At 39.6% G+C, this 26688-nt stretch overlaps 2 protein-coding genes across 2 annotated transcripts; one reads left to right on the forward strand and one right to left on the reverse strand.

The window, feature by feature from the left end:
* The first annotated feature begins 310 nt into the window (after positions 1 to 310).
* Positions 311 to 26220, forward strand: myef2 (myelin expression factor 2). Its single transcript, XM_030725804.1, is given in 19 exon segments — positions 311 to 354; positions 16355 to 16418; positions 16420 to 16571; positions 17637 to 17839; positions 18606 to 18658; positions 19612 to 19619; positions 19717 to 19810; positions 20138 to 20329; positions 21117 to 21270; positions 21402 to 21451; positions 21570 to 21630; positions 22041 to 22142; positions 22498 to 22542; positions 22642 to 22740; positions 22842 to 22937; positions 23027 to 23086; positions 24721 to 24905; positions 25593 to 25644; positions 25834 to 26220. Coding segments are annotated over 19 exon segments (1863 nt in total). The 5' UTR covers positions 311 to 325; the 3' UTR covers positions 25998 to 26220.
* Positions 5242 to 6758, reverse strand: ctxn2 (cortexin 2). Its single transcript, XM_030725835.1, has 2 exons — positions 6671 to 6758; positions 5242 to 5671 (listed from the first exon to the last, which is right to left on the reverse strand). The coding sequence occupies exon 2, from the start codon at positions 5600 to 5602 to the stop codon at positions 5357 to 5359; it is 246 nt and encodes an 81-aa protein (XP_030581695.1). The 5' UTR covers positions 5603 to 5671; positions 6671 to 6758; the 3' UTR covers positions 5242 to 5356.
* Positions 26221 to 26688: the final 468 nt, after the last annotated feature.

The following is a 26688-nucleotide window of genomic DNA, read 5'->3' on the forward strand; positions in this document are numbered from 1 at the left end:
ATGAGCTGGTCTGTCTCAGATGGTCTACCTTTATACCATGTATCCCAGGGTCATACACAAGTTGTCAGCTATTGGCTAACTCTCTGGATCAACCCTCAGAAAACCGAACAAGGGGTGTCAGATATGTCCTTGCTCCATCGTAAGGGACACAAAGGCATTGCTTAACTATTAACCAAGTCATAAACGCAAAACTAGAGATAAAGGCGCTCATTGCCTGGGTTCTGGAGAATTGATTACTAATATTATTGTCTGACATGCAGGGTAACAGCATATGCTTTTCTGTGCTTGCAGTTTATAGGCCCACAACTAGTATGTCCTCAGACATATGGATGAATCATCTGGAAACATCCTCATGTAAGTTCTCACTAAACAAAAGCCTGTATAGCAGAACAGAAAAATGTCAGACCCATTATGATGTGTATGATATCATGAAGGGTCTGAAAAAGATAAGGCTAATGCAGGGCGACAGAAAAATATACATTTCATAACATATGTTTGCAATAGGAACAGTCTGATAACAGGAGGAAGCGCAGTCGAGGTCCGACTAATATGTTGGGCCCATAAGAATTATATAACTGATTAAATAAATGTCTCTAATGAGTCTCTTTGCCGCAAATTGTTATGAGGGAACGTTAGCGAGTTGGTGAGCCCAGAAGAAATGGCCACATTAATGAGGAAAATGAGAGTTAATATAAGACCATGAATTACAGGAACATGCCGGAGGCATTTCACTAAAGCCACATGACTTCTGAAGTGCCTTTAAAAGACCTTTTAACAGGTAGACTTCCTTATTACTGATACACCACAGTGATTTATGCACCCAGTGAAAGGCTGGCTAATGACTTGAGATCTGACCTTGGCTGCATTGCAGGGTGACAAAGATACTCCAGCATGTATTTTTATGTTTCAGTTGAAATCAGTGGACACATAGGAATTTTCCATTGCTAGTGATATTTAAAATGTTTCATGAATGATACTGACTGAGTCATAGTGGAGAAAATTTTACATATGCAATGTAAAGATCTGCGCACTACATCTCTCCTCTTCCCTTCTGCCTCTCCATCTCTTCTTTTTCTTAATCAGACTGCAGAATGCTTTAATATCTAATACAGATATTAGTCTTTAGCTCTGAGACACATGTTCATTCCCTGATTTAGAATTTATTTTGTGGTTAAACAGAGCAAGGCCTTGTCTCATTTTACACTGCAGCTTTCTTATTAAATTTAGTGATCCTCAGGCCCTGCTGACTCTCCCACAGCCTGGATTTGAAATTGCGGTGATTCTTTTTTATTATCCAGGCTGCTTGACTTTTGCCAGATCTGCTTTAGTAAATTCAGAGTATACAGCTTTCCTCAGAGGGCTGTTGAGCCGACGCCGTGAGCCTGTGGCAGCAGGTGCATATACACTAATTTGTACAGAGAACAAGGGAGTCTGCATTCTAGTTAACATCCAAATGGCTTAAAGAGGCAGAATACCCCTCTGCACAATCTGTCAAGTGTGCAACGTAAAATGATCTAAGTACAGATGGTAGCAGACATGATTCTTGATACTACGTCTTAAACAGGAAGCAATACATTGCAAATTAAACTCTTTAGCTCTTTTCACATATTTCTCCGGTCTTTATAGCGCTATTAATTGTACTGTATATGTAAATCAGAAACAAAATAAATGACCTGTAGTTGCATATGACACTTTTGATTAAAAAAAAAAAAAGATCTAAGAAGGACATTTTGAGTGCTGGGTAAATGCTCTCTCTTTTCTCTAATCTAACAACGACCAAACATGTGATCCTTAAAATAAAAACACTTCTTGCTACAGCCATTGAGCCAAGACTTTGAGGCACTTTCCTGAATATTCTACTTTTCAGAGCCTTTATTTTAAACAACTACTACAGATGTATAAATGTTTTCCTGTAATATTAAACTCAGATAATTCATATTGATTGATAAAAACATACAATAAATACTCAAGTTAAATAAACTAACCTGTATATATAGTTTCCTTATATGCCTGTTGAATAAAATGTTTGGCTGTGATCCCTCTGTTTTGAGTAGATTTCAGTGTTGAGATTTAAAAAAAAAAAAAGTTTAAAAAAGTATTATAGCATTAACATTAACCTGCAAATAACAAAGGAAATCCAATAATCATTTTTTTTAATTATGTAAAAGTAAATTATTAATGAGCCTTTTAATCATTAGTAACCATTTTGAAACAATGATATATGTCATGGTAGGTAATCATTGATGTATCCATCCATTCAGGCTTCCACAGTTGTTCAAAGGGGTTAGGTTCAAGTCTGTCCGCACTAGGATTCTGCATGCTAAACCAAGCCAGCAAATGGTGCCAGTTCCCCCAAACAATGAAAAAATAAAATAAAATAAACAGCTTGAAAACTACTGTGATTTCTACGTAATTATTGCAACAAATACTTTATGGCGTTCTGAGTACCCCTGCTCTTTATCAGAAAGAAATGCAATGTGCTGAGCCATCTTAGATTTTAAAACTCTAGTCACAAGTCTAAAATTAAGCAGTCTTAGATCAAGCATCAGTTTTGACCTACGGGCCCTGACAAGAACCAGTGCTGTGTTTTCGCAGCAAAACAATAAATAAATTAGCTACATTGTAGCTACAATATTCACCTCAATAAAGTGATTTCCTAAAGCTTTTGTACTAGAAACAGAATTAATTGTATTATATTACTTTAGATTAAAAAAAAAAATTAAACTTTTTTATCTCATGGTCTTATCACAGCATCAAGGTCACAGCTTGTAAGGGCCGAAGATCGCAAGTTATAAAACTAATGATCGATAATCAGCAAAGCTAAGGTTCAATTTTTAGTGATGCCATTAACATATGATCTATGTAACAATAATTCTGTAAGCATTTAACTCCTATTAACTTCAAACCCAGCACCCAAAGGGTCCTGTTTACTTCTGTGTCTCCAAAGAACATTTTTCAATTAAAAAGAAATGTTCTGAATTATTCTTATTGTTAGTAATAAATATTGGCTGTTATGTGAAGAAAGATCTTTGATTATATTCCCATTTCATACAAACATGAACTAGCTGTTTCTCTCTCTTTTTTTTATTATTCTAATCAGTGAAGGGAAAGTGACTGATGGTTTTTAAATGAATAACGGAAACCATCCGACCTGACAACAGAGTGATGCATTTAAAGACAGTGCGAGGCAGAAACATTTAGAAACACTTCCTGGGTAACCTTTGTTAAAATGTTGGGTTCATTTTTCTTTTAAGTGGGCTCGTAGTCTCAAGAGCAAAGTGTTTTTTTTGCCTGCTAAGAATAGATTTCAGATAAGAATATCACATAGGTGACGGAGACAATGGTGCAATAAAGATTGCATTCCTGACGAATGATGCGTGTCAAAGGAGGTGAGCAGGGTGGCCACTGTAAACTGCTTGTAGGCTCTGCAGCTCAAGGCCTGCCTTCTTACCACAAAACTGCATGTGTCTGCTGTTGCATTGCCCCCCCCGCCCCCCCCCCATCTGTCTCTAAACCATACTATACATGCACATACATATCATCAGTTTCTGTATGAGGATCTGTTTGTAAAAGTTGTATTTACAAAAAGTCAGACAGCCTCCATTTCTCCAGCATTAGCCTGTGGCTCTCGCTTGCTCCCTCTCCCTCTGTTGCAGCAGCATAGTCAAGAGACTGCTGTCAGAGCTTACCAGCAGAGCACGGAAAAAGGCTTGGAATGTTTATCAGTGGGAATTTGGAGCAACTGGTATTACCTGTAGAATGCTCATATGTAAAACAGAGCTCCCCACATGAGAAATAAGAGACACAAAACAAAATACAAGCAGCATTTTAAAGTGAAGAAAGTTCTATTTATTTTTACATCATTGGATTCAACGAAAGTCAATGAGAAATCTCTACCACCAGCTGAGCAAGCAACAGGCCTGTCGTCATGACGTGACACACACACACACACACACACACACACACACACACACACACACACACACACACACACACACACACACACACACACACACACACAAACAGGTGCTCTAATGTTTCTAGATGAAGGCACATAAACCCATTGAAGGTCACAGTAAGGCAGAGTCACAGCACTAAGGAGAAACCGTAGACCGTTGGAATTAGCAAAGGAGCACTCCAGACTTTGAGCAGTCTGCCGTATTACAGAATCTCTGTTTAGGACTGTTCTGTCTTCCTCTGTCTGGAAGGAAGCGTGCAGGTGAGAAAGGATGACTGAAACTAGAGGAAAAAAAATGTTTGCGTGCTGTTTTCCTTGTGACCTTTTCCTTTGCAGACAGGTAGAGTTTCTCCTTGTTAGAAAACTAGCAGCGCAGAGAATGAGGAAGTCCTTCCTATTTTTTTTAGTCCTCATTTCCTTTAAAAGCTAAACAATGGACATAATGCTTGCCAGAGGAAACAGGTGACAGTTCAAAGACCAACATTGCCGTATGTATCAAAGTAAACAGTTTTTTTTCCCCCTCTTTTACTCTCACATGTCATTGTGGCAGGATACCGTATACCATCATTCAAAAAAGCAGCAATACAAACTCATAAGAATTGATTTTGCATCATTTAGAAACAGTAACACCATAATGTAAATCACAGTTTGTCGAGTTGCCTTTCTTCGCATGACTTCAGAGAACAAGACACCACAGAAAGGACCGAACTGTCCACACAGCAGCAGCAGCAGCAGCAGCATCCATTTGGATCATCCACAGATTGGATTTGATTAGTCAACAAAGCACTAGTTAGACATAATACCCTGTGTCCACCCGTATACATTCCTGTGCAGAACAATTTAGCTGTGCAGAGTTTAAAATACTCTGTCGTCCATTCTAAGTTCACATAAGGAATCTTGTCCCTGAGTCTTCAAACTATATCTGAAAAGATCCACTTCAATCCTAATCTCCCACCCATGAACATCCATCGCTCATCATCTGCAGACATTCATTCATCTTGCAGGTATGGGTTAAAGGGAGCTTCAGCCAAGTTCTGTGCAAATCAGTGATTTGAAATACACACCCCCTGGCAGAAGGGCAGAGAGTATGACACAGCATCTGCTTCACACACACACACACACACACACACACACATACAACAAACATGTAGTTGCATACAGTAGACTCTGACGCTGAACAATCCACACACATTAAACAACAAACATACGCAGCTTTGCTGAGTTTGGTATGTCACAGAAATGTCTTAATGGCATTTCAACGTCAAGTGCAATGGTTGTGCAGAGTTTGTGTGTGTTGGTATGTTTGCAAGTGTAACAAGTGCTAGTGTGAATATGCATATGGATTTCAATGGACACTTCTTGTTGGGCAGGACATCTATTGATGCGCGTGTCCCTGTGTTAAGTAAGGGCATACTCAAATGTCCCTTTCTCCAGCCCCTCGATACCATCAGCCCAGTTGGAGGAGGGCATGCTGCTGTAGGGGTCCAGCAGGATCCTGAAACACCTTACTATTAGCAGCCCCAAAAACACCAATAGCATCCCCACAAAGGCAAAGGCTGTCTTCTGCTCCAGAGTCAGAGAGTGCGCCATCATGTCGTTTCCGCTCATGGCAGCAAGGGAGTGGTTGTAGTGGACGCTGCTCATGGTAAACCAACATCTAGGTGCCTCATCTCTCCTCTGATAGGGTCAGGCGTTTAGAAGCCTGCATGTTACCTGGAGAGAGTTTAAATGATGGTGTCAGCTGTCTGCTGTCACGTCTTCGGAGCAGAACCATTTTAATCAGCCTGTTTAAGGATCACAGTTAATGCATACACTGGGTATGCTGAGATGAATAAGACTGTAGATGTGGTGGAAAAATTACACATTTAAAAAAATTCAGCTGAGGAAAACCCTAAAGGTTTCAGGTATCTATATAAATAGCCTCTTTTGAATTGATGTCAAACGCATGTTCGGATATTGATCGCTCTCATTCTACCCCTCTTATAATTGTGGAAAAAATTAAAAGAAATAAATTTTTACAAAAAAGCATACGTGAACCAAGGAGAGAGACACGGGCTAGGTTCAGTAAAAGTGAGCCATGACTACATGTCTTTAAGTCCGGTTAGAATTACAGCGTGTCGCAGTGTATAGGCAGCCGTTACACATAAGCAAAGCAGTGAAGAATGAATGACTACATCACATCTCATGAAGGAATGGGATGCTACGTATGTTTAGCTCAGAGGAAAGGAATCTCTACCTGTTGCATGTAAGCAGATTCCTGCCAGACAGTGTAATTCCATTAGATGGAGAGAGGGCGACCGTAAATGACCAAACATAATCACAAAATTGGTGTGGTCACACAAGTGGAAGTCTGTTTCTGTCATTCCTCCCCCACCCCCCACCAAAAAAATCTTTCATGTGAACACAAGCAGCAGGTGGCTGAAGTGAGAGGATGGGAAGGGGGTGAGGGACGGTTAGATGAGAGAGGGAGGATACATGCAGATAGGAAAATGAGGAGGGAGGATTGGGGAAAGACAGACGAGGAGGAAGGAAGCAGAATGATGAGGAGGACACTGCACAAGTGTGGATGGTGAGCGAGAGAGAGAGAGAAGAGAGAGGGAGGCAGTGAGGGAAGGTGAAAGAGAGAGACTGCATTGACAGATTCTCTAGTGAGGATGTTTAAGCAAGAAAAAGCAGGCGTCTCACCATCATTATCGTGCCATCCTTACAGACCTGTTGCTGCTGTTGCTTCTGAACAACTCCTCCTTCTTGAAACCTTCAGACATATATCCATTAATTCATCCGTTGCTGGCATTCTGAATGTGCTAGGCTAACCGCTCATCTAAGCAAAAAGCCAGAGGTGAAGAGATAAACAGAGAAGCAAGCGAAAGGCTGGATCAAGCTATTATATGTCTCTTCTGAGAGATAGAGCTCCTGTCCTCATGCTCCTTTACTTGCTGCCTCCTGCTCATTATCATTCTGTTTCTCTATCTCTCCCTCCAGAAGCACGCGCGCTTGCTCCTGCTGCATGGCAACCACTTGTTAGTCCCACTCAGCTGCTCTGCTGCCTCAGTCATTCACAACATTCCCCCCCTCCCTCCCCAACACCAGCAACACCAGGATGGATGCAGCAGCATAAACAAGCAGTCTGCCTCCTTTGCTTCTTCTCTCTTCATTGTTCCTTCTCGAGCATATTTGGCTTTTTCCAAAAAAACATCTCCACAAAAAATCAAATGGGGGATCTCCTGGTTTAGCTGGCAGGAGGAATGCTTCCTCTGACTGCCTCTGGGCAGTAAATGCTGCTGCAAAGGTATTTTTGGTACAGCACAGCATTATCCTTCATGCTGAGTTTGATGATGTGTCTTTAATTGGTGCAGTTTGCTGTGGTCAAATCGAATTACCCCCCCCTCTCCTTGAAGGCTTATACGAACGCAAGCTCCCTGGACATGGTGGAGGAGAAAAGGCTGGTGTTTCAACAGATATTAATGTAGCGAATGAAAAGAGGTATCGGAGAGAAAAACAAACAGCCGATCACCTGATTGTCCACAAAAAAAAAAAGAATGCAGCAGTGAAGTGTCTGGCCATCTGTTTCGTTGTTATTCAGTGGGAATTTAGATGAACAATGTTGTTTTTGTCACAGTGGTGCAGTGGCTCTGATCTAAGGATAAGGCATGCCACGAGGGAGATGGGCATCACCTACAGATGGCAACCTTTATTTTTTCAGTTGTAAACATTAGAATAATTTTTTGAAAATACAGTATTAAATAAATCTTGCCTTCGAAGTTTATGCCTCTACAGTGTAATTTTAGTAGTGCTTTTCTTGGTTCAGGAGCAATTTCTAGACTTGCTGCATTGTTGATACTTTGCTGTATTTGGGTAGAAATAGGCAGCTTGTGTCATTAACTGATGCAGGGACACTGCCGTCATTGATAGACATTGTTTAGCTGAATTGGAGGTACTAGCAGTTAAATGCAGACTTTTCTATTTGCCATGGGAGAAATCTGCTGTTATAGTAACGGCTGTGTATATGCCACCAGACACTAATGCTCACACAGAATTTAGCTACTTGATAACAGCAATAAAGAAACAACAGGACAAATATCCCGAAGGGGTTTTTATAATGGCTGGTGAGTTTAATCCTGTTAACCTGAAGACTGAAGTTTTGAACAACATGGTAAATGCCCAACCAGAGGAGAAAACACTGTGTTCATTCTAACATCCCTAAAGGCTACAGAGCCTTACCCCTCCCTCATGCTTCATGCATGTGGCAGAGCATTCAAGACATAACCAGGAGCTGCAGAGATCCACTGATAACAAACAATGGCTCATTGGCTGAGGAAGTGAACCATTACTTCACCAGGTTTGTGAGAGGCCAGCCACTGTGCACATCAGCTCGACATCTTTCATCTCTCTCTGTCACATACTACTGTACCTGCATGCTTAAAAACTCACCTGTCATCCCAGTGCCCAAGCAGACCAATATCACCTCACTGAATAACTACAGACAAGTTGCACTCACACCCATTATAGTAAAGGGCTTTGAAAGACTTGTTCTGGGCCATATCAAATCCACACTTCCATACACCTTAGACCCACTTTAATATGCATACTGGACAAGCAGATCAACAGAAGATGCCATAAACACTACCTTCCACACTGCACTGAACCATCTGGAATGGACAGGGACTTTAAGGATGCTTTTTGTGGACTGCGTTTAACACTATCATCCCTAGCAGGCTGCTCACAAAAATGCTACTGGGTCTCAGCAAACACCTATGCATGTGGATACTGAGTATTAACCGACCACAGGCAGTGAGTCTGAGCCCCTTAACACTGGAGCACCACAAGGGTGTGTGCTAAGTCCCCTCTGCTTCTCCCAGTACTCTTGTAGACTGTCCTGCTTACCATACAATATTATAATTAAATTTGCAGACAACTCAAAGTTGTGAGGTTCATCTCAGATGGCAATAACACTACCTACAGAGATGAAGTACACAAACTGAGTGGTGTGATATCAACAACCTGACATCAAGAAGACAAAAGAGCTTATTGTAAATTTCAGGCATCACAAGGGGAAGCTCCAACCACTGAAAATAGCAGGAGAGGAAGCGGAGAGGGTGCCCAGCTTTAAGTTCCTCAGTGTCCACATCAGTGAGGACCTTAATTTAACATGGTTGCACTGGTAAAAAAGGCTCAACAGAGACTTTACTTCCTGAGAGCTCTGAAAAAGGTCCACCTCTCTGCAAAACTGCTAGAGTCTTTTTTACCATTATTCAATAAAAAGTATTCTATCATAATGTATAACAGCCCAGTATGGATACTGCACAGCAGCTGACAGAGCAGCCCTTCACAGGATTATAAAAACTGCATGGAAGATCACTGGAATCCCTCTGCCTCCTTTGGAGGACATCTAGAGGTCCCACCATTACAATAGGGCCTGCAGCACTGTAAGACAGTACCTGTCCATTCCATCATCTGTTCTCTTTGTTGTCATCTGGAAAACATCATAGGGCTTTAAAGATCCGCACTTCCAGATTCAGGAACAGTTCTTATTCAACAGCCATAACTGAATTCAGTTCTTACTTTTTCATTACAATAGCTCTAAGTCTCCACGTTTAATATCTCATCTAGGTCTGTTTTTGTTATCTGTCTATCTGTCTTAAGTACACTGTTTTATACATTGTTTTGATTTTTTATATTGTTACATATTGTTTTTTATTTATTGGGCATATGTGCAATGCAACTTTCTTTAGTTCAAGAGAGGCAACAATGCAATGACAATAAAGCTATTCTATTCTATTCTATTCTATTCTATTCTATTCTATTCTATTCTATTCTATTCTATTCTAATACATTTTTATTTCAAAATGATTACCTGGACAGTGCTTTCAATTTAGATGCCACACTGCACAGGCAATTAACTCATTAGTCTTTTTAACTTAATAAAACTAAAGGCTAAAATCTCTTAAGAGGTACTAATCTCAAGTCACAGCATGTGAGCTGTGTGTTACTATCAGTCCATTATGTTGAATTTGCTGTTTGAGGATTTCATAAGCTCATTCATGAAAATTATCAGAAGTTCAGTGACTTACATTTGGACATTAACGTCTAAATTGCCTTTATCATATCTTTTAATAGGCAAATGTGTTTTTACTTGCGTATCAAGATGAATGATGAATTGCTGAGACATTACCCTGTTGCACAAAGCATATTACAATGTTATCCAGTATCCATTGTACATGTGGATAATGATTGTTGGATCTTTATCTCAGTCAGACAACAGGTCAAGAGAAACACTGATACTGAGAACTATAAAACAGTTATTCTAAACTGCTCTAAGAGAAATCACTGTAATGTTGATGAACTCTTTTGGGGTTAGACAATCTTACAAGAAAGTACAGACAGATTACAGAGATTGTAAATACTTTAATGGCTTTCCTATTTAATTCAATTCAATTCAATTTTATTTATATAGCGCCAAATCACAACAAACTGTCGCCTCAAGGCGCTTTGTATTGTGGGTAAAGACCCTACAATAATACAGAGAAAACCCAACAGTCAAAACGACCCCCTATGAGCAGCACTTGGCGACAGTGGAAAGGAAAAACTCCCTTTTAACAGGAAGAAACCTCCAGCAGAACCAGGCTCAGGGAGGGGCAGTCATCTGCCACGACCGGTTGGGCTGAGGGGAGAGAAAGACATGCTGTGGAAGAGAGCCAGAGATTAATATCAATTAATGATTAAATGCAGAGTGGAGTATAAACAAAGTAAATAAGGTGAACAGTGCATTATGTGAACCCCCCAGCAGACTAGGCCTATAGCAGCATAACTATGGGATGGTTCAGGGTCACCTGATCCAGCCCTAACCATAAGTTTGATCAAAAAAGTAAGGTTTTAAGCCTAATCTTAAAAATAGAGAGGGTGTCTGTCTCCCGAATCCAAGCTGGAAGCCGGTTCCACAGAAGAGGCGCCTGAAAGCTGAAGGCTCTGCCTCCCATTCTACTCTTAAGTGTCCTAGTAACCACAAGTAAGCCAGCAGTCTGAGAGCGAAGTGCTCTGTTGGGGTGATATGATACTATGAGGTCTTTGAGATAAGATGGTGCCTGATTATTCAAGACCTTGTATGTGAGGAGAAGAATTTTATATTTTATTCTAGATTTAACAGGGAGCCAATGAAGAGAAGCCAATATGGGAGAAATATGCTCTCTCTTTCTAGTCCCTGTCAGTACTCTAGCTGCAGCATTTTGGATCAGCTGAAGGCTTTTCAGAAAGCTTTTAGGACAGCCTGATAATAATGAATTACAATAATCCAGCCTAGAAGTAATAAATGCATGAATGAGCTTTTCAGCATCACTCTGAGAAAGGATGTTTCTAATGTTAGAAATATTGCGCAAATCCCATAAAGCGGTCCTACATATTTGTTTAATATGTGCATTGAAGGACATATCCTGGTCAAAAATGACTCCAAGATTTCTCACAGTGTTACTGGAGGCCAAAGTAATGCCATCCAGAGTAAGTATCTGGTTAGACACCATGTTTCTAAGATTTGTGGGGCCGAGAACAAGAATTTCAGTTTTATCTGAATTTAGAAGCAGGAAATTAGAGGTCATCCAGGCCTTAATATCTTTAAGACATTCCTGCAGTTTAACTAATTGATGTGTGTCATCTGGCTTCATTGATAGATAAAGCTGAGTATCGTCTTCCTATCAACCAAACTGTTCATTGTGTTGATGTGGGTCAGTCATCTGACTATGGTGCCTTCTGAGTGAGTTGTTTCGGGCATGTACTGCCAGGAGGGGGCCCCGGAGCAGGTCCAGGACACTCTGGAAAGATTACGTCTCTTGGCTGGGTTGGGAATGCCTTGGTGTCCCCCTGGAAGTAGCTGGAGGAGATATCTGGGGAGAGGAAGGCTGGGCATCTCTGCTTAGACTGCTGCTCCTGCGACCTGGATAAGCAGCAGAAAATGGATAAAATACTATTATTGACATTTTTTTTAAGGGAGCCACTAGAAAGAGATCTTTCTTCATAACATGTGCTAATGCTACTTTCAGTTGCTCCCTTATTCACAAGGCGTTGCCATAGTGGGTAGCTGCACATGCTTGATTTGGCAAACATGGATGTCCTTCCTGACGCAACCCGAAAGGAATTTGTGTCTCTCTTCAGAATCGGCCTGGATATCTTTTGCTTGTTAGGCACGTGTGTAAACCACTATACTAGAAATACTTTGTCACTGTTATTACTTTCATTCAGGAGTCACATTCCAGTTTTAATTTAGAAGTGTCGCTTCAACATTAAGAAAATGACGTGATAATTTATCGATTGTTAAATTATGAAGTTATTGTTCGACCGAAATGGTAGATTCATCTGATTTTTCATTTATAGAGTAATGCATGCAATTTACTGTATAATAAATTCTAACCTCTGCTTATTTTTTATTAGTGAGTTTTTGAGTTAGTGGCTAATATGTAGAAATATGAGCAGCTAGGTTTTTTTGGATCAAAATATCATAACACCTTGTTATTGTCTTCCTGACTGCATAGAGTCATGTGAAAACTTTCTTTTTCGCGACTGTATAGAGAAATATCTATTTGACACACATATATAGCAGCTGGTCAAAGGTTTCTGTACTACTGTTACTTTGAACTGTGACATTTAAAAGTGTTTCTCTGCTGGTGGAATCTCCCCAGGGCTCACTGAGCAGATTCTTTTCAAATGTTAAAGCAGATTGTAAGAAAAAATTGAAATTATTCCTGCGGTGGAGAAAAAGTGCATTAATCAATAGTTTCAGGAATGATGAATAGACTTGGCTCTGTGTGATAATCAATAAGATGGGACATTTTAGTATGACAGTGTGAGTGTGCTGCCTGGAATATTGTAATTTATAGGTATTACTGATATTGCTGTATGGATTACACTGTCTGAAAAAGGAAAACAAATATACCAGAGCACTGGTCTTTTTTAACAGACAAACAGATCATTTTTAATAAACTCGAAGCAACACAAACTAAACCGTTTCAATATGGAAAACTTGCATAAAGATGTTATGGACCTACAATCAATAGAACAGGCTGCTCTAATTCTCTGAGATAGGCCTGATGGACCCTGGAGCTTTATTGGATCTTGTTTTAAGAAAGCTTAAACAGATTTGGTATTATTGAACCTCTGTATATTCTGTACCTCTGTTTCTTTTTTGTGTGTGTGTGTGTTTGTGTGTGGGGGGGTATAAAGACAAATGTACATATATAAAATAGCTGTTGCACTAGGATCCCTTGTAAGAAGTTTCACACTACAGTGGGAGAAATCATTATTTGATCCCCTGCAGAATTTGTGAGTTTGCTCACAAAGAAATGCACAGTCACTAATTTTTATGGTAGTTTCATTTTAATGGAGAGAGACAGAATATCAATAAAATTCCAGAAAAAAAAAACATATTACATAAAAGTAATAAATTGATGTACATGTGATTGAGTGAAATAAGTATTTGATCCAATACAACCCAGCCCAGACTGGCTCCCACAGACTGGCTGGGGGCTCATGTGGCACTCAGATTATAGTCAGTCAATTACAGATACTCCTGATCTTAACTCGCTATGTGTATACAGCATACCTGTCCAAAGATTCAATTTCTACCATTCCAACATCTCCACCACCATGGGCAAGACCAAAGAGCTGTCAAAGGACTTCAGGGACAAGATTGTAGACCTGCACAAGGCTGGAATGGGCTACAAGACCATCAGCAAGAAGCTTGTTGATGATGATGATGATAATACTTTATTCATCCCACAATGGGGAAATTACAGTTAACAGAACACCCATCCAAGAAGACAAAACAAACAAACATGGTGAGATAGATGAACTGTGGCCATGCTGCTCCCCTTCTGGAGGCGCTGTCATTAAAAAGACAGAAACAATAGTGAAAACATATAGGGATGAGTGAGGAAAAAAATCATCTCATACTTTGTATACATACACAGTATAAGGTTACAAAAACCTCTGCGATAGAGCAGAAACATATAGCATGGGAGCACTAGGGTGGGAAGGGATGGAAAGGGGAGCCAGCGGAGGAGAGAAAGGGGGGGGGGGGGGGGGGGGGGGGGGGGGGGGGGGGTCGGGCTACTGTGGGGCTGACTCAAACTCCCCTCCTCAGCTAACAGTTCTGATAAGATGTAGAGTTCATCAGCAGCTAGGTCAGGGAGATCAGTCCAACACAGGTCAGAAGAAGACAGGACAGCAGGGGTGTAGAGCATCTGTTTGCAAAACATCCTGGAGACAAGTTGATAAGCGGCAGTCCAAGGCCGCCAGGGAGCCAAATTTCTGATTGTATGACTTGTTTTGGGTACAGTCTGTACTGATTAATTTGTTGACAGCCTTCAGTCTTTCTGGCACCTCTCTGTGGCGAAAAAAATCCAGTTCATCCTAATCTTCTTGGTTCGTTCCTTCGCCGTGCAGAAACAGATACATACATCTCCAAGATCTTACCCCTCCGAATCAGCTCCAGATATACTGAGTCTAAGTTGAGTCTGTACCTTCCTGCATTCCCGCCATAAGCAGCCTTACCAAGACCCAGACAGCTGCCTAGACTTCCTTAATTGCAACAACAAGCCAGGTATCTATAGGTCCAATTCGGAGAAATCCCAGTGTCAATAAGCCAAATGTGTGTGTGTTCCATTGACAATATGGCCAGGCACGTCATCTTCCACACCACACAGGAATCCATAACGTAGCCAGCTGGAATGTCAATTAATAAGAGGGAATAGGGTTCTCCTTCCCCCAATCTCCTCATGGTGAAAACTTGATCAAAACAATAACGCTGAGAGACCAGCTGACCAGATCCATAATTATAAATTCCAGTTCGGAAGTTGTGTGAAGAGAGGCTGTAAAGCAGCAAAGCAGGGGAGTAAGGAAGGGCTGGGGAGAGAAGAAAAGTGCGACTGTCTCCGCTGAGAGCTGAATAGAGAAAAAAGAAGGTGACAGCTGTTGCGATTACTCGGAATTGAGACCACAATGACCAAGAACACCACTGGTAACAGATAGATTGAAATTCTGCAGCGGCCGAAAGGTCCGCCTGCTCAAAAAGGCACATGTACAGTCCTGTCTTAAGTTTGCCAGCGAACATCTAAATGATTTAGAGAAGGCTTAGGATAAAGTGCTGTGGTCAGATGAAACTAAAATCAAGCTCTTTGGCATTGATTCACCCCCCCAACCGCCTGTTTTTCTGCTAAAGGTACAAGACAACTTCACCACATTGAGGGGCCAATGGATGGGGCCATGTACTATAAAATCCTGGAGGGTTCTCATCCAGGATTTTTTAGTACATGGCTCCATCCCTCCTTTCCTCAGCCAGAACACTGAAGATAAGTTGTTCCAGCATGACAGTGACCCAAAACATCAAGGCAAGGACCGGCTAAAGAAGAAACACATTAAGGTCATGGAGTGGCCTAGCCAGTCTCCAGACCTCAGTCCTATAGAAAATCCATGGAGGGAGCTGAAGCTTCAAGGTGCCAAGCAGCTGCCAAGAAACCTAAAGGATTTGGAGAGTTTCTGTAAAGAGGAGTGGGCCAAAATCCCTCCTGAGATGTTTGCAAACCTGGTGACCAACCATAAGAAACATCTTGCCAACAAGGGTTTCTCCACCAAGTGCTAAGTCACATTTTGCTTGGGGATCAAATACTCATTTAACTCAAAGACATGCAATTCAAATTATAATTTCATGTAATGTTTTTTTCTGGATTTATGATTGATATTCTGTCTCTCTCCATTAAAATGAAACTACACATTAAAATTTGAGACTATTCATGTCTTTGTAAGTGAGCAAACTTACAAATTCAGCAGAGGATCAACTGATTATTTCCCCTGTTGTATATTATCAGTAGACATTTGCACAGTATCCAGGGATTTTCATTCTAGTAGACACTTCAAATGTTCAACCATTGCTGTGTGTGGCTTTGGTGGACTGCACGTGTGTCTGGGTGCTGTTCATTACAACATCCATTTGAACAGTGATTCTCAAACTACGGGCGCACCGCAGAACCACTGCAGGAAGGACATGAACATTGGAAATGTGAAGCTAAGCTGGATGAATATGATGCTTTCTCTTTTTTGGGGGTGGGGGGTTCTCACAGAAATAAAACAAACAGACAAGTTTGCTGAGGCTATTGTTCAACACGGATCCCTTTATTGTTAATGCTGAAAATAAAATATAAAGTGTTGCTCTGTAGGGCTTTTTTCGGCTTCTGAAGTGGGCCACGTTGGAACAAAAAGGTGAGAACCGCTGCATTAGAAGCTGTGGCTTTCTTCAGTTCTCAAATGAGAGAGAAATCATGTATAGAGAGAAATCATCAAATATAGCACTTTATGTTTACTTTTTTACCCGCGTCCAATGACGCCTCTTCCCTTCTCTTCTCCCGCGCTGCCTAGCAACAGCTCCCAAGTCTCGCGTTGGAATCGCAAATCTTCCCTGCACATTTTGAACTGCGTAGCCATCGGGGAGTCCTACGTTGTGTGTGGGGAAAACAAACCTCAACATGGCAGATGTTGAAACGCTTGATGAGGAGCCACAGCAGGAGGAAACTACTGCATCCGTCAAGTCCGAAACCGACGAGACGTCTCAAGAAACACCCAACGGTGTTAAAACGTGAGTTAAAACATTGTAACATTGTCAGTTCTTTATGTGTAGCTGTTAGCTAGCTTAGCTAAAATGGAGTCCTGGGATGCTAGCTATTGTTAGCCTGGGATCCTCCAACCTCTTGTAAAATATATAACGTTTGGGTATAGGTGTTAAGTTTACACGTAATTTTACGTAATATATCTCCCCAGCGTGAGGCCATAACGTTAAAGAATGGTGCAGTGGGTCATTTTCGCCGGGTGCTACTCTCCATTGTGTTTTGCTTCCCTGTTTAGCTAAAGCTAGTAGAGCTCTGAAATGTAACGCTTGTTATAAACAAGTCAACCCCACTGTAACAAAATTAGTTAGATAAACCACACAGACTATAACTGATTTTAGATGCCTTTACCTGTTAGACTTAACACTCCTGTTAATTCAGGCTGGAATGTGCTGTGCTAACAAACCTGTAGTTAGCTGTAAATGGCTCCGCGCTGCCGCACATAAACTAGTCCAGCCTAGTTCATTTAAAATGCTATAGACACTTTAAAGTATAAGATTGTTTAAAATGTGCGCTATATTTTCGTAATGGTCCATAAAATTTCATATATATTGCTGAAATCCCCGTGGAGTTTCTCTTTATAATATAGTATAATATTTTTATTTTAATTTAGAGAGTTTGATTTTCTGTTACATGGCACTGAACAGGAGTGGCCCTCCAATCTCATTGTACATCCTGTATAATGACAATAAAGGCATTCTATTCTATTCTATTTAGCCGATTTAGAGGTGCATTATTAATAAGTTTATTTTGTCTTTAATGCGTTTATCTTGTTGGACTGAATTAATATTTACATTCATGGAAATCCATGAAATCCAAGTTTTTCCACCACTGGAAGTAAGTTCCAGCCACACTTCAATCTGCATGCAGCTTGAGGTGTGGCTGTCGTGCTTAGATATTTTACTTTATACCTTTTTAAAGCGTTTATTAACACCAGTAGAGCTTTTCTGTGTGTACGGGAAAAAGTGTTAATTTAATTTAATATTAACCAGCTATGACCTCTCTGACCTGCACCTCTTTTTTTTTTTTTTTAATAGGGATGCTGAAGAAGGCAAGCCCCCCAAAGAAAAACATGATGGTAAAGAGAAAACCTCTGGGAGCAGACGAGGAGGCCGCTACCATCCTTACAAAGACAAACATGGTGGAGAAAAGAAGGGTGGTCATAGGAATCGAGTGTTCATCAGCAATATACCATATGATATGAAGTGGCAGGCAATTAAAGATCTAATGCGTGAGAAAGGTAATCTCCCCAGTGATGGGGATGTTGTCTTTCTTTCTCTCTGTTTTCAGCTGATAAGAAGTTTTTGACCCTTTTTTGTTTGTTTGTTTGTTTTTTGTTACCAGCTTGAACATCTGCTTCTAACACTAGTCAATTTGTGTGTAGCTTTTCTGGATGTACTTAGTGCAGATATTAAGGAAACACCATAGTGTGATTTAAGGTTATTGGAGTTTTAATACTTTTTTTTTGGATGGGTACCAATTTAGCTTGGACTTAGTTACATTGTTACTTGTTTTATGGTATTGTCAGCTCCAAAATGTAACCTCAATCCAGCAGGAAAACTTGATTGTTGAATGTTTTTTGTTGCATCTGCATTAAGGTGAATCTTGATTGTATGAATGACAAATATTCCAATGTTTTACCTTATGAAATATGGGGTTCTTAAGAAGCCTTTTGAAAGGTCAAAGGACAGCTATAACATCTCAACTGCCATCTCAACTGGAATGTGTTGCCAAACTGATCATGTTGAAGTCTTTTGATTTTGAATTTTGAAATTCCCAGGTTTAATATAGCTGTGTTTCTCTCTGGCCTTGGCCTTTGGGTGTCTCAGTCACTGCCCAGAAAGGCATGGTGTTGTCTGATGGGATGTTGGTCTGGGCTGGCTGTTGATCATTAATGGGGACATCTCCATCTGTAGCTGCATTGCCAAGGCCAGCGGTGATTTGAAGACTTGGTGACTTAAATTCCTTTGTTCTTTTGGTATTTTTCCTTTGTATGTCTCATGTAGTTGGTGAGGTTACATACGTGGAGCTCTTTAAGGATGCTGAAGGAAAGTCAAGGGTAAGTGATGTGGCCAACTTGCTGCACGAGGTTTTAAATGCCCTCAGCAGGCTCTCAATAATGTAGTGCTCTTTTAGGCTCTGATCCTTTGGGTTTAATGAACTGGAGACACAATAGGTTGTGTTTAGAGCCTGATAGATGGCTAATGATTGATATACATTTGAAAGGGAGATGTCCTGTTGATTTTGGAAAAGTAGCTAATGAACTCATCTAAGAGTATACTTTTGCTTTTGTTGTTGTCATTTCAATTGGTTTAAAAGTTTGTTTGTTTGGCCATTTTCCAAAGGGAACTGTGGGGTTGTGTGATTGGTCTTATTGATTGACCCTCATGTCTCAAAATATTATTTTACAATTCTGTTCCATGGCAAAGCTTTCTGTTCAATGGAACAAAGCAGTTGCGAAAGATCATGTAGTGTTTTTTTGTTATGTTTTTATGTAAAATGGCAACAATTGATACAGTAGATTACATAATTTTTCTCTTGATTTAAAGTCAAAACTTTTTAACCATAAACAATGTACAAAATAAATTTGTTATGGCATTTTTGCTTTATCTTCTACCTTGGTAATCGATGTCCAGTTCAAAACCTAAAAATTTTCAGGTACAAAGAATAGGCACCTTTTACTGACAAATATTTTACCAGAACTTTTATATGTTATTACTGCTTAAATATTTATTATTTAAAACCTATTTTCAGCTTAATGGTTGTGTTCTGGTAATGTCTTTAAAAATATGCTTTGCTAGTCTTTTTTCTTGTTTGAAATAGAAATTAAACACCAAATACCAGCTGGTTCAAGCCAGCGGGCAAAATATTGCCAAAATGCATTAAAGACCATATTAGAAACATGTTGAGATGTTAAATTTATTGTGTCTATGTTCATAATATCTTGTTTTGTAACTGTATTTTGTTCCCTTTTTCTGTGACTCCTGAACTCCTATGATACCCCCCACTTAGGGGTGTGGGTAAGAAACCTTATTTTCTCAAAGAAATAATTTTTTTCTTTTTAAATGTTGTACTTCTATTGATTCATTTGGTTCCTATGTTTGTCTCATTCAACAGTGTGGTGGAGTTCAAAGATGAGGAGTTTGTGAAGAAGGCCGTCTTAACTATGAATAAACATGACCTAAGTGGAAGACCACTCAACATCAAGGAGGTGAGAACCATAGATTGCAGAGTACATTTAGTTTTTCTTTTAAAGAAAAGCTGATATCTTTTTTTCTCATGTCGCTTTTTTCTGTAGATTGTGTGCATACACAATGGTCATAATCATAATGTAGCATTAATACATTAGAGGCTTTTATTGTTATTACAGCACTGGATATTTTCAGTTCCAGTATCACTAAATAACACAACCAAATATAGAATTACAATGTGAAATTTTCAGTGTTGGTTGTACTGCTCTTGTGTGATTCTTAAAGATGATCACAAATTTAGCATTTGTGATTTTATGGAAAATTAAATGATATGTTTTCTGTTCAAGGACCCTGATGGAGAGCACGCCCGCCGTGTGTTGCAGCGCATGGGTGGAGGTCAACAGGGAGGCCGTGGACAGGACATGGGCCCTGGTGTCATGAACCTCCCACCCTCCATTGCCAACAACCCTAACATCCCACCTGAGGTCATCCATGCACTGCAGGCTGGGCGACTGGGCAACACAGTGTTTGTGGCTAATGTAAGGAAATATTATTAAACATTAATTACCACCATGCCTATGTATATGTCTACCAAGCACACTCCTATATGAAGTGAAGGCTTTAAAGTAATTTAATAGCTTGGCACCAAAGATTAGTATTACTAATAAAAACATCTGACCAAATGTGAAATATGGCTGCAATCATATGTTTCTACAGGATATCTGCCAGTATATTTCAAGCCTGGCAGCCCGCCAGGCTTTAATGGATCTTCAGCTGGGCCTAAGCACAATTTTTGTATTTTTATGATGGATTTTTTTATGCTTAAGATACAACTGTTAAGTAAGCAAATGTATCTTCGCCTACAGTTTCCATCAGTCATTTTTACACAAACGTGCAGTTTAGAATTACTGTTGGGGGAAGGTGGTGTACTTGGAGAGAATTCACACGGGCACTGGGGAAAAAAAAACATGCAAACTCCAGACGGAAAGGCTTCAGCTGGCCGGTGGACTTGAACCCCAGACCTTCTTGCTGTGAGGTGATGGTGTTAAACACCGCACCACTGTCCAAAAGAATTAGCATAAAGAAGTAGCTAACTTTAAAAAAAAACAAAAAAAAAAACGAAGTAGCTAACTACTGGCAGAATACTGTTTTAACCCTTTTCGTCAGATATCCATGCATTAATGTTTGTTTACCATAAGCTAAATTATTGCACTGTGTGAGTGAGGTTAATGCTGTCACTGGTATGGAGACATGGCAGTTTTCACATTTTTCTAGTAATAATTCTTGGTTTATTAAACACATTCATATCTTTCTGTAATTCAACAGCTGGATTTCAAGGTGGGCTGGAAGAAGTTAAAAGAGGTGTTTAGCATGGCCGGTGTGGTGAAGCGAGCAGATGTAAAGGAAGATAAAGATGGCAAGAGCCGTGGAATGGGAACAGTGACTTTTGAGCAGGCACTGGAGGCTGTGCAGGCCATATGTATCCTTCACAATTCATTATTATTTAAACTAGAAAAAGGAAAAGGCATCCATTCTCTTTTTTTTTTTTTTTTTCCTCCCCATCCATTCTGTGCAGTTTTACTGGGACCTATCCCTTGACACTGAACCCAGCCATGTTTAATGGACAGATGCTCTTCGACAGACAGATGCATGTTAAAATGGTATATATAATTTTTTGATGTAATTATTTATTTGTTAGTTAGTTAATAAGTTATAATGTCACTTAAGTTGTGTAGAGGATGTGAAAATGGAAAAACAAAAATGTTTTTGGTCTTGCAGGATGAGAAGTCGCTTCCCCCCGAAGACTTCCGTCAAGTTGAAAAAGCGCCTCAGTTACCGCGTGAGTTTGCCGCTATTCCCTCGTCACAAACTGAAAAACTTTTAACATGTGCAGGAGAATTGTTTTGTAACCGTTTTACTTTAACTTCTGTTGCAGTAAATTTATACAAGAAAGCACCGGGATACACAGCCCTGCTTACTCCTTTTTTTTTTTTTTTTGGTGATTGTTGTGCTCATAATAAATCCTATCAGTCAGTTGGATATGTAGCAGCTGGTGTGCTTGGTTATTAATGAACTAAACAAGCCACATCAGAACAGGATGTAAACTACTACAAAAAATTAACAAGGTGTTGTATGAGCGAATAAATAATTTGTTCTTTAAAATGGCTGTGTACCTTTTAGTATTAAGTATGTTTTGAGCAGTTTTTGTGAGTTGAGGCAACACAGAAGGCATTTTTCTTCTTTGTGTAGGTGGTCTAGGTGGTATTGGCATGGGACTGGGGCCAGGAGGGCAGCCTATTAATGCCAACCGTTTGAGTGGTGGAGGCGGCATGGGCTCTATGGGACCTGGAGGTCAGTCACCTTTGAGATACTCCTGCAGCTTTAGCTTTAAATTCTGCATGCAGTGCAAAGTGTGTAATATACCATGTTGCAAAACAGTCTCTCTCTACAAGCAAGTTATAAGACAAAGTCAGATACATCATCACTGGCTGATCAGTGCATTAGTGCCTCAAAGCAGCATTAACTTTGTTCAAGTTAGGCTGAAATATATACAACAAATAAGTCTGTTTCTCAATCTAAATTAGTCTTGATGTTGTGCAAAAAGATAAATGAGAAGAGCTTTGTCTAGATAATAATACACTCTTAGTTTGTAGTTTTTATGGAATTATATCCATTACATGTAAATAGATGCTTCTTCTTCTTCCAGGTATGGATGTATCAGGTTATGCTGGAATGAACAGACTTGGGGGAGGTAAGCTTTTTGCTACCTATGAGTTTCTCTGTCTTGAATGACCATGGCTACCTTGGTGTTAACTAAGGAGACGATCATTTTATGTCCGGCTTTTGACAGGAATGAGTGGTGGAGGTGGAAGCTTTGGCAGCATGGAGAGCATGGGCAATATGGGGGGCTTTGGAGGGAGGGACATGGCACCAGTTGGCAGAATGGGAGGTAACTCAGTGTTTTACCCTTACTGGGCAGAAAAATTAGGTCACTTATGAGTTACTGCTAACTGATGTCTAATGTTTTTTTTTTTTTTTTTCTGTGTTAAGATATGTACCGGTCAGGAATGGGTGGAATGGATCGGGACTTTGGGCACAGTGACATGCCAATGAATCGAGGATTTGCGGATTCTTTTGGAGGAATGGGTAAATGATACTCTCACTTAAGGGAGGTTGTGATTTCTGTTGCATTATGGTATAATCTAATTTGGATCAACTTGCACTCTTTTCTTTAGGTGGAGGTTTTGGAGGAGGCATGGGCAGTGGTGGCATGGGGCACATGGGGACTGGATTAGGTACAGGAAAAAGTCCAATCCACAGTTTTTCCAGTTATAATTTTTATAGTGTTCTTGTATAATCAGAGGTACAGGAGGCTCTATAGCAGAACTGTTGCTGAGGTTTGTGGGCTGCCCCCAAATCAGCTGCTCCTTCCAGTGGTCTAAATATTCATTCCTTTTGAAGTAAAATGTACCTCTTCTACTTCACTTAACACAGAAGGTTCATTCTTAAACATGAACAAATTAAAGAATGAAATGAAACTGCCAGTATTTGCTGCTATAAAATAACTGACACCTCTCATATCTTACTTCCTATCTGTTTAAAGTGGTAGCACTGTTTGCTGCTGTTGAATGCTTGCTGATAACCTTTACAGTTTATTTCAACCATGATGAGGGAAGCAGAGAGTCGTCATCTTTGTAACGCTGTATAAATCGGGCCTTTGTTTTTCTTATAGGGAAGGATAACATTTGAATAGGGGATACATGGAAACCGATCTTTGTGGCTGATTACAGTAACCTAATCACCTCTGTTGTCATACACTTAACAGTGGCTGTGGAAACTTTTGGTCATGCTTGTCACAGATTATGAGAATAGTATTTTAATGCGGTATTATTCCATTTCACCTGTTTGTGTAATTCTTTTAAAATGTGCTTTTGTAAATACTAATTACCAAGAAAATCTGTGTATTCTGCACATCTGCCTGTCCGGACAGACTCAGTCACAACACCGATTTTAATGTGTATGTCAAGTAGTTTAAAAGCCTGGCTGCAGTAAAATCAGAGCAGCAGGATGGTCAGTAAAGGATCAAATTTTGAGCATTTCTGTTAAGATTCATCAAGATGTAACAGGGTTTTTTTTTTTTTTTTAAATACATTAAACTGCTCTAAAACCATGAGGAATTAGAGGAAAATTGTTATGTGGTAGTTATGCTAAGTTATGCTTTTTTGTGTGTCATTTATGGCTGTAGAAATACAACAGAGTAGCTTATATGGATGTTGAAGGCCAAAAAAATACCCCACAGAAAACTCAAAACCTTTACAGTGTATATTAATCTATGATTATGGCATTAAAAAGTTTTGGTTCTTACTGTTCTTTATATAATTAACCATCCACATGATATTCTTTCAGCTAAATGCCATTGGAAGTGTTCAGAACACTCCTCCTGCCTCTATAGTAAATGGTTGTAATTCCTGAATTCATGTATCCACTCACAGAGATAAGCAGTTACTCCTTTGTTAGAGACTGAAAAGTGCTCTAGTGGCTTGCTAATTAATGTGTATTGTGATCTTGGCCGTTTTTGGTTTGTGTTCACAAAAGAATTACTTTTTTTTTTTTATTGATTCTCTTCATGCAGTGTAGTAACTAAGAACACAGACCGGTGGAGAGTCTGCTCCCACTGTGTAAACAATGTCATGGTGACATTGGATTCTGTGATAGCAGGTGTTTTGGAGTGGAAAATCCATTCACTTCTACAGTGTTTACATACACTTCAGTGACATTTTATCAAACTAACTTAATGAAAATCTATGTATAAGGTGGTGAAAGTGTTGTTAAAGTCCCATACATAGAAGTCTGTCATGAGGCGTCACAGTTCAGCATAAATGCTGAAAACTGCAAACACTTGTTCTTGTACATGTCTGTGTGTGTGCAGGTGGTGGAATGGGAAACATGTCGATGGACCGAATGGGCTCCAGCTTTGACCGTTTGGGAATGTCAGGAATGGACATGAACCGTGGCTTTGGCGGCTATGGCGGTGGGGGACCAGGCCACATGGGTGGAGGCATGTCAGACAGAGGCTCGGGGTCCAAAGCAGGCTGCCAGATATTTGTGCGAAATGTAAGCAGAAGTAAATACTTATTAATATATTTTGATTTGCAGAACTGTCACATACACCTGTCTATGGGTTTATTGGCTTTTATGTATGTCCTTGTCTTTCCGTAGAGTCAGACGTTGCTTGTATTGTAGTACACTACCACTCAAAGTTTGGGATCACTTTACATTTTAAATGTTAATGTCTGAGAAAAGCACCTTTGTTTTTTTTTGTTTTTTTATCCAGTATAACATGGAATTGACTAGATATGTTGTAAATGACTCTTAATTGTTAATGGAATAATTCATCATAAACGATTAATGATTTTTAATAGAAAAATGCATCCAGAGGTCCAGGTTTAGCAAACATCGCTCCCATGTTACAGTAACACATTGTGTTCCCTCATGCAAGCTTCTCCTGTTAAAACTGATCATTTTTTCTGAAAGTCCAGGGTTGTCATGGGAGTAGTGCGCGCTGTGTATGGATAAAAATAACTTCCATTTTTCTTTTTTGGTCCATTTGGACCTTTGTTTGCTTATGTAACTGTTCCAATAAATGTCATTAATAATTTATGACAAAGGATTGCATTAATCATTAAATTCGATTTAGAGGTTTTATCAATTCAGTCTTTTTTTGCTCCCTGTACAAATTTCCAGCTGCAAATGTTGATGCTGACAAATATAATGACTGAAGTATGTGTTTCTATTTTGTAGCTCTCCTATGATCTGACATGGCAAAAGCTGAAAGAGAAGTTCAGTCACTGTGGTATGTGTTTTGTTAATCACCCAGTATGAATTAAATAGTGTTTGCTGAATTCACAAACCAGTGGCACACTTTTGGTATTTCACCACCATTGATTGTTGAATATAAAGGCTAAAATTTCAGATTTAATCAGCAGTTTGTGAAAGATTCTGGTTTCAGACTTCAGTGGCTGCTCATTGTTGTCTGCTACAGGTCAGGTAATGTTTGCAGAAATAAAGATGGAGAACGGAAAGTCGAAGGGATGTGGAACGGTGAGATTCGACTCTCCGGAGAGCGCTGAGAAGGCCTGCAGGATGATGAATGGAACCAAGATAAATGGCCGAGAGGTGGACGTCCGTATTGATCGAAACGCCTAGATCCTTTGTAGAAGTGAAGCTAACACATACACATTCAGTCCCCTTGCCAATGATCTTTTGTTTTGTTTTAAAAACACAATTACTTCATATCTTCATGTGTCCACTGTTTCTTTCTTTCTTTTTTTGTTAATGTATACTACATAGCTATTTTATCTTTGTTTTGTAAACCCTTTTTAATTTGTCAGGCAGTTTATTTGACCAAATAAACTTTTTAATTTTTAAACTTGGTGGTTGTAAACTTCCTGAGTTCAAAGTCTCAAAGTTGTTCTTCACATTGTGAAAACATTTCCTGCAATTCTCCTCTGTTGACCTTTATTTCTCAACACTGCTCTACATTGGCAACTTCAAAAATTTCACAGTACTCCACAAAGAATTTTATTTTGTGGAAAACATTTATTACTGAAAGTTATTTAAATATCCAAAGCTCCATACCGGTGCTGGTTTTGTTTCAGTGTAACAGAATTAGCCACTCTTCATTCTGTAGTGAGTTATTAAAGTTTTGAATTTTTAGTTTTATTCCAAAGTGGGTTTTTTTTTTTTTGTTTGTTTGTTTTTTTTTGCATTTTCTCGTTTCAGTTTAACTCCCTTTGGTGGCTCCATAATGTAGTGGTTTTGAGTTTGATCCCGGGAGGAGAGACAAATCCCTTTAGAGTTGCATCAGGAAGGGCATCTGAGCATCCATTTTTGATTT

This window comes from Archocentrus centrarchus, chromosome 3 (assembly GCF_007364275.1).
Source record: "Archocentrus centrarchus isolate MPI-CPG fArcCen1 chromosome 3, fArcCen1, whole genome shotgun sequence".
In the NCBI taxonomy this organism is placed as follows: domain Eukaryota; kingdom Metazoa; phylum Chordata; class Actinopteri; order Cichliformes; family Cichlidae; genus Archocentrus; species Archocentrus centrarchus.

Bases quoted from the DNA above. Each gene is read 5' to 3' on its own strand.
- ctxn2 (XM_030725835.1), bottom strand. From the start codon at position 5,602: ATGAGCAGCGTCCACTACAACCACTCCCTTGCTGCCATGAGCGGAAAC.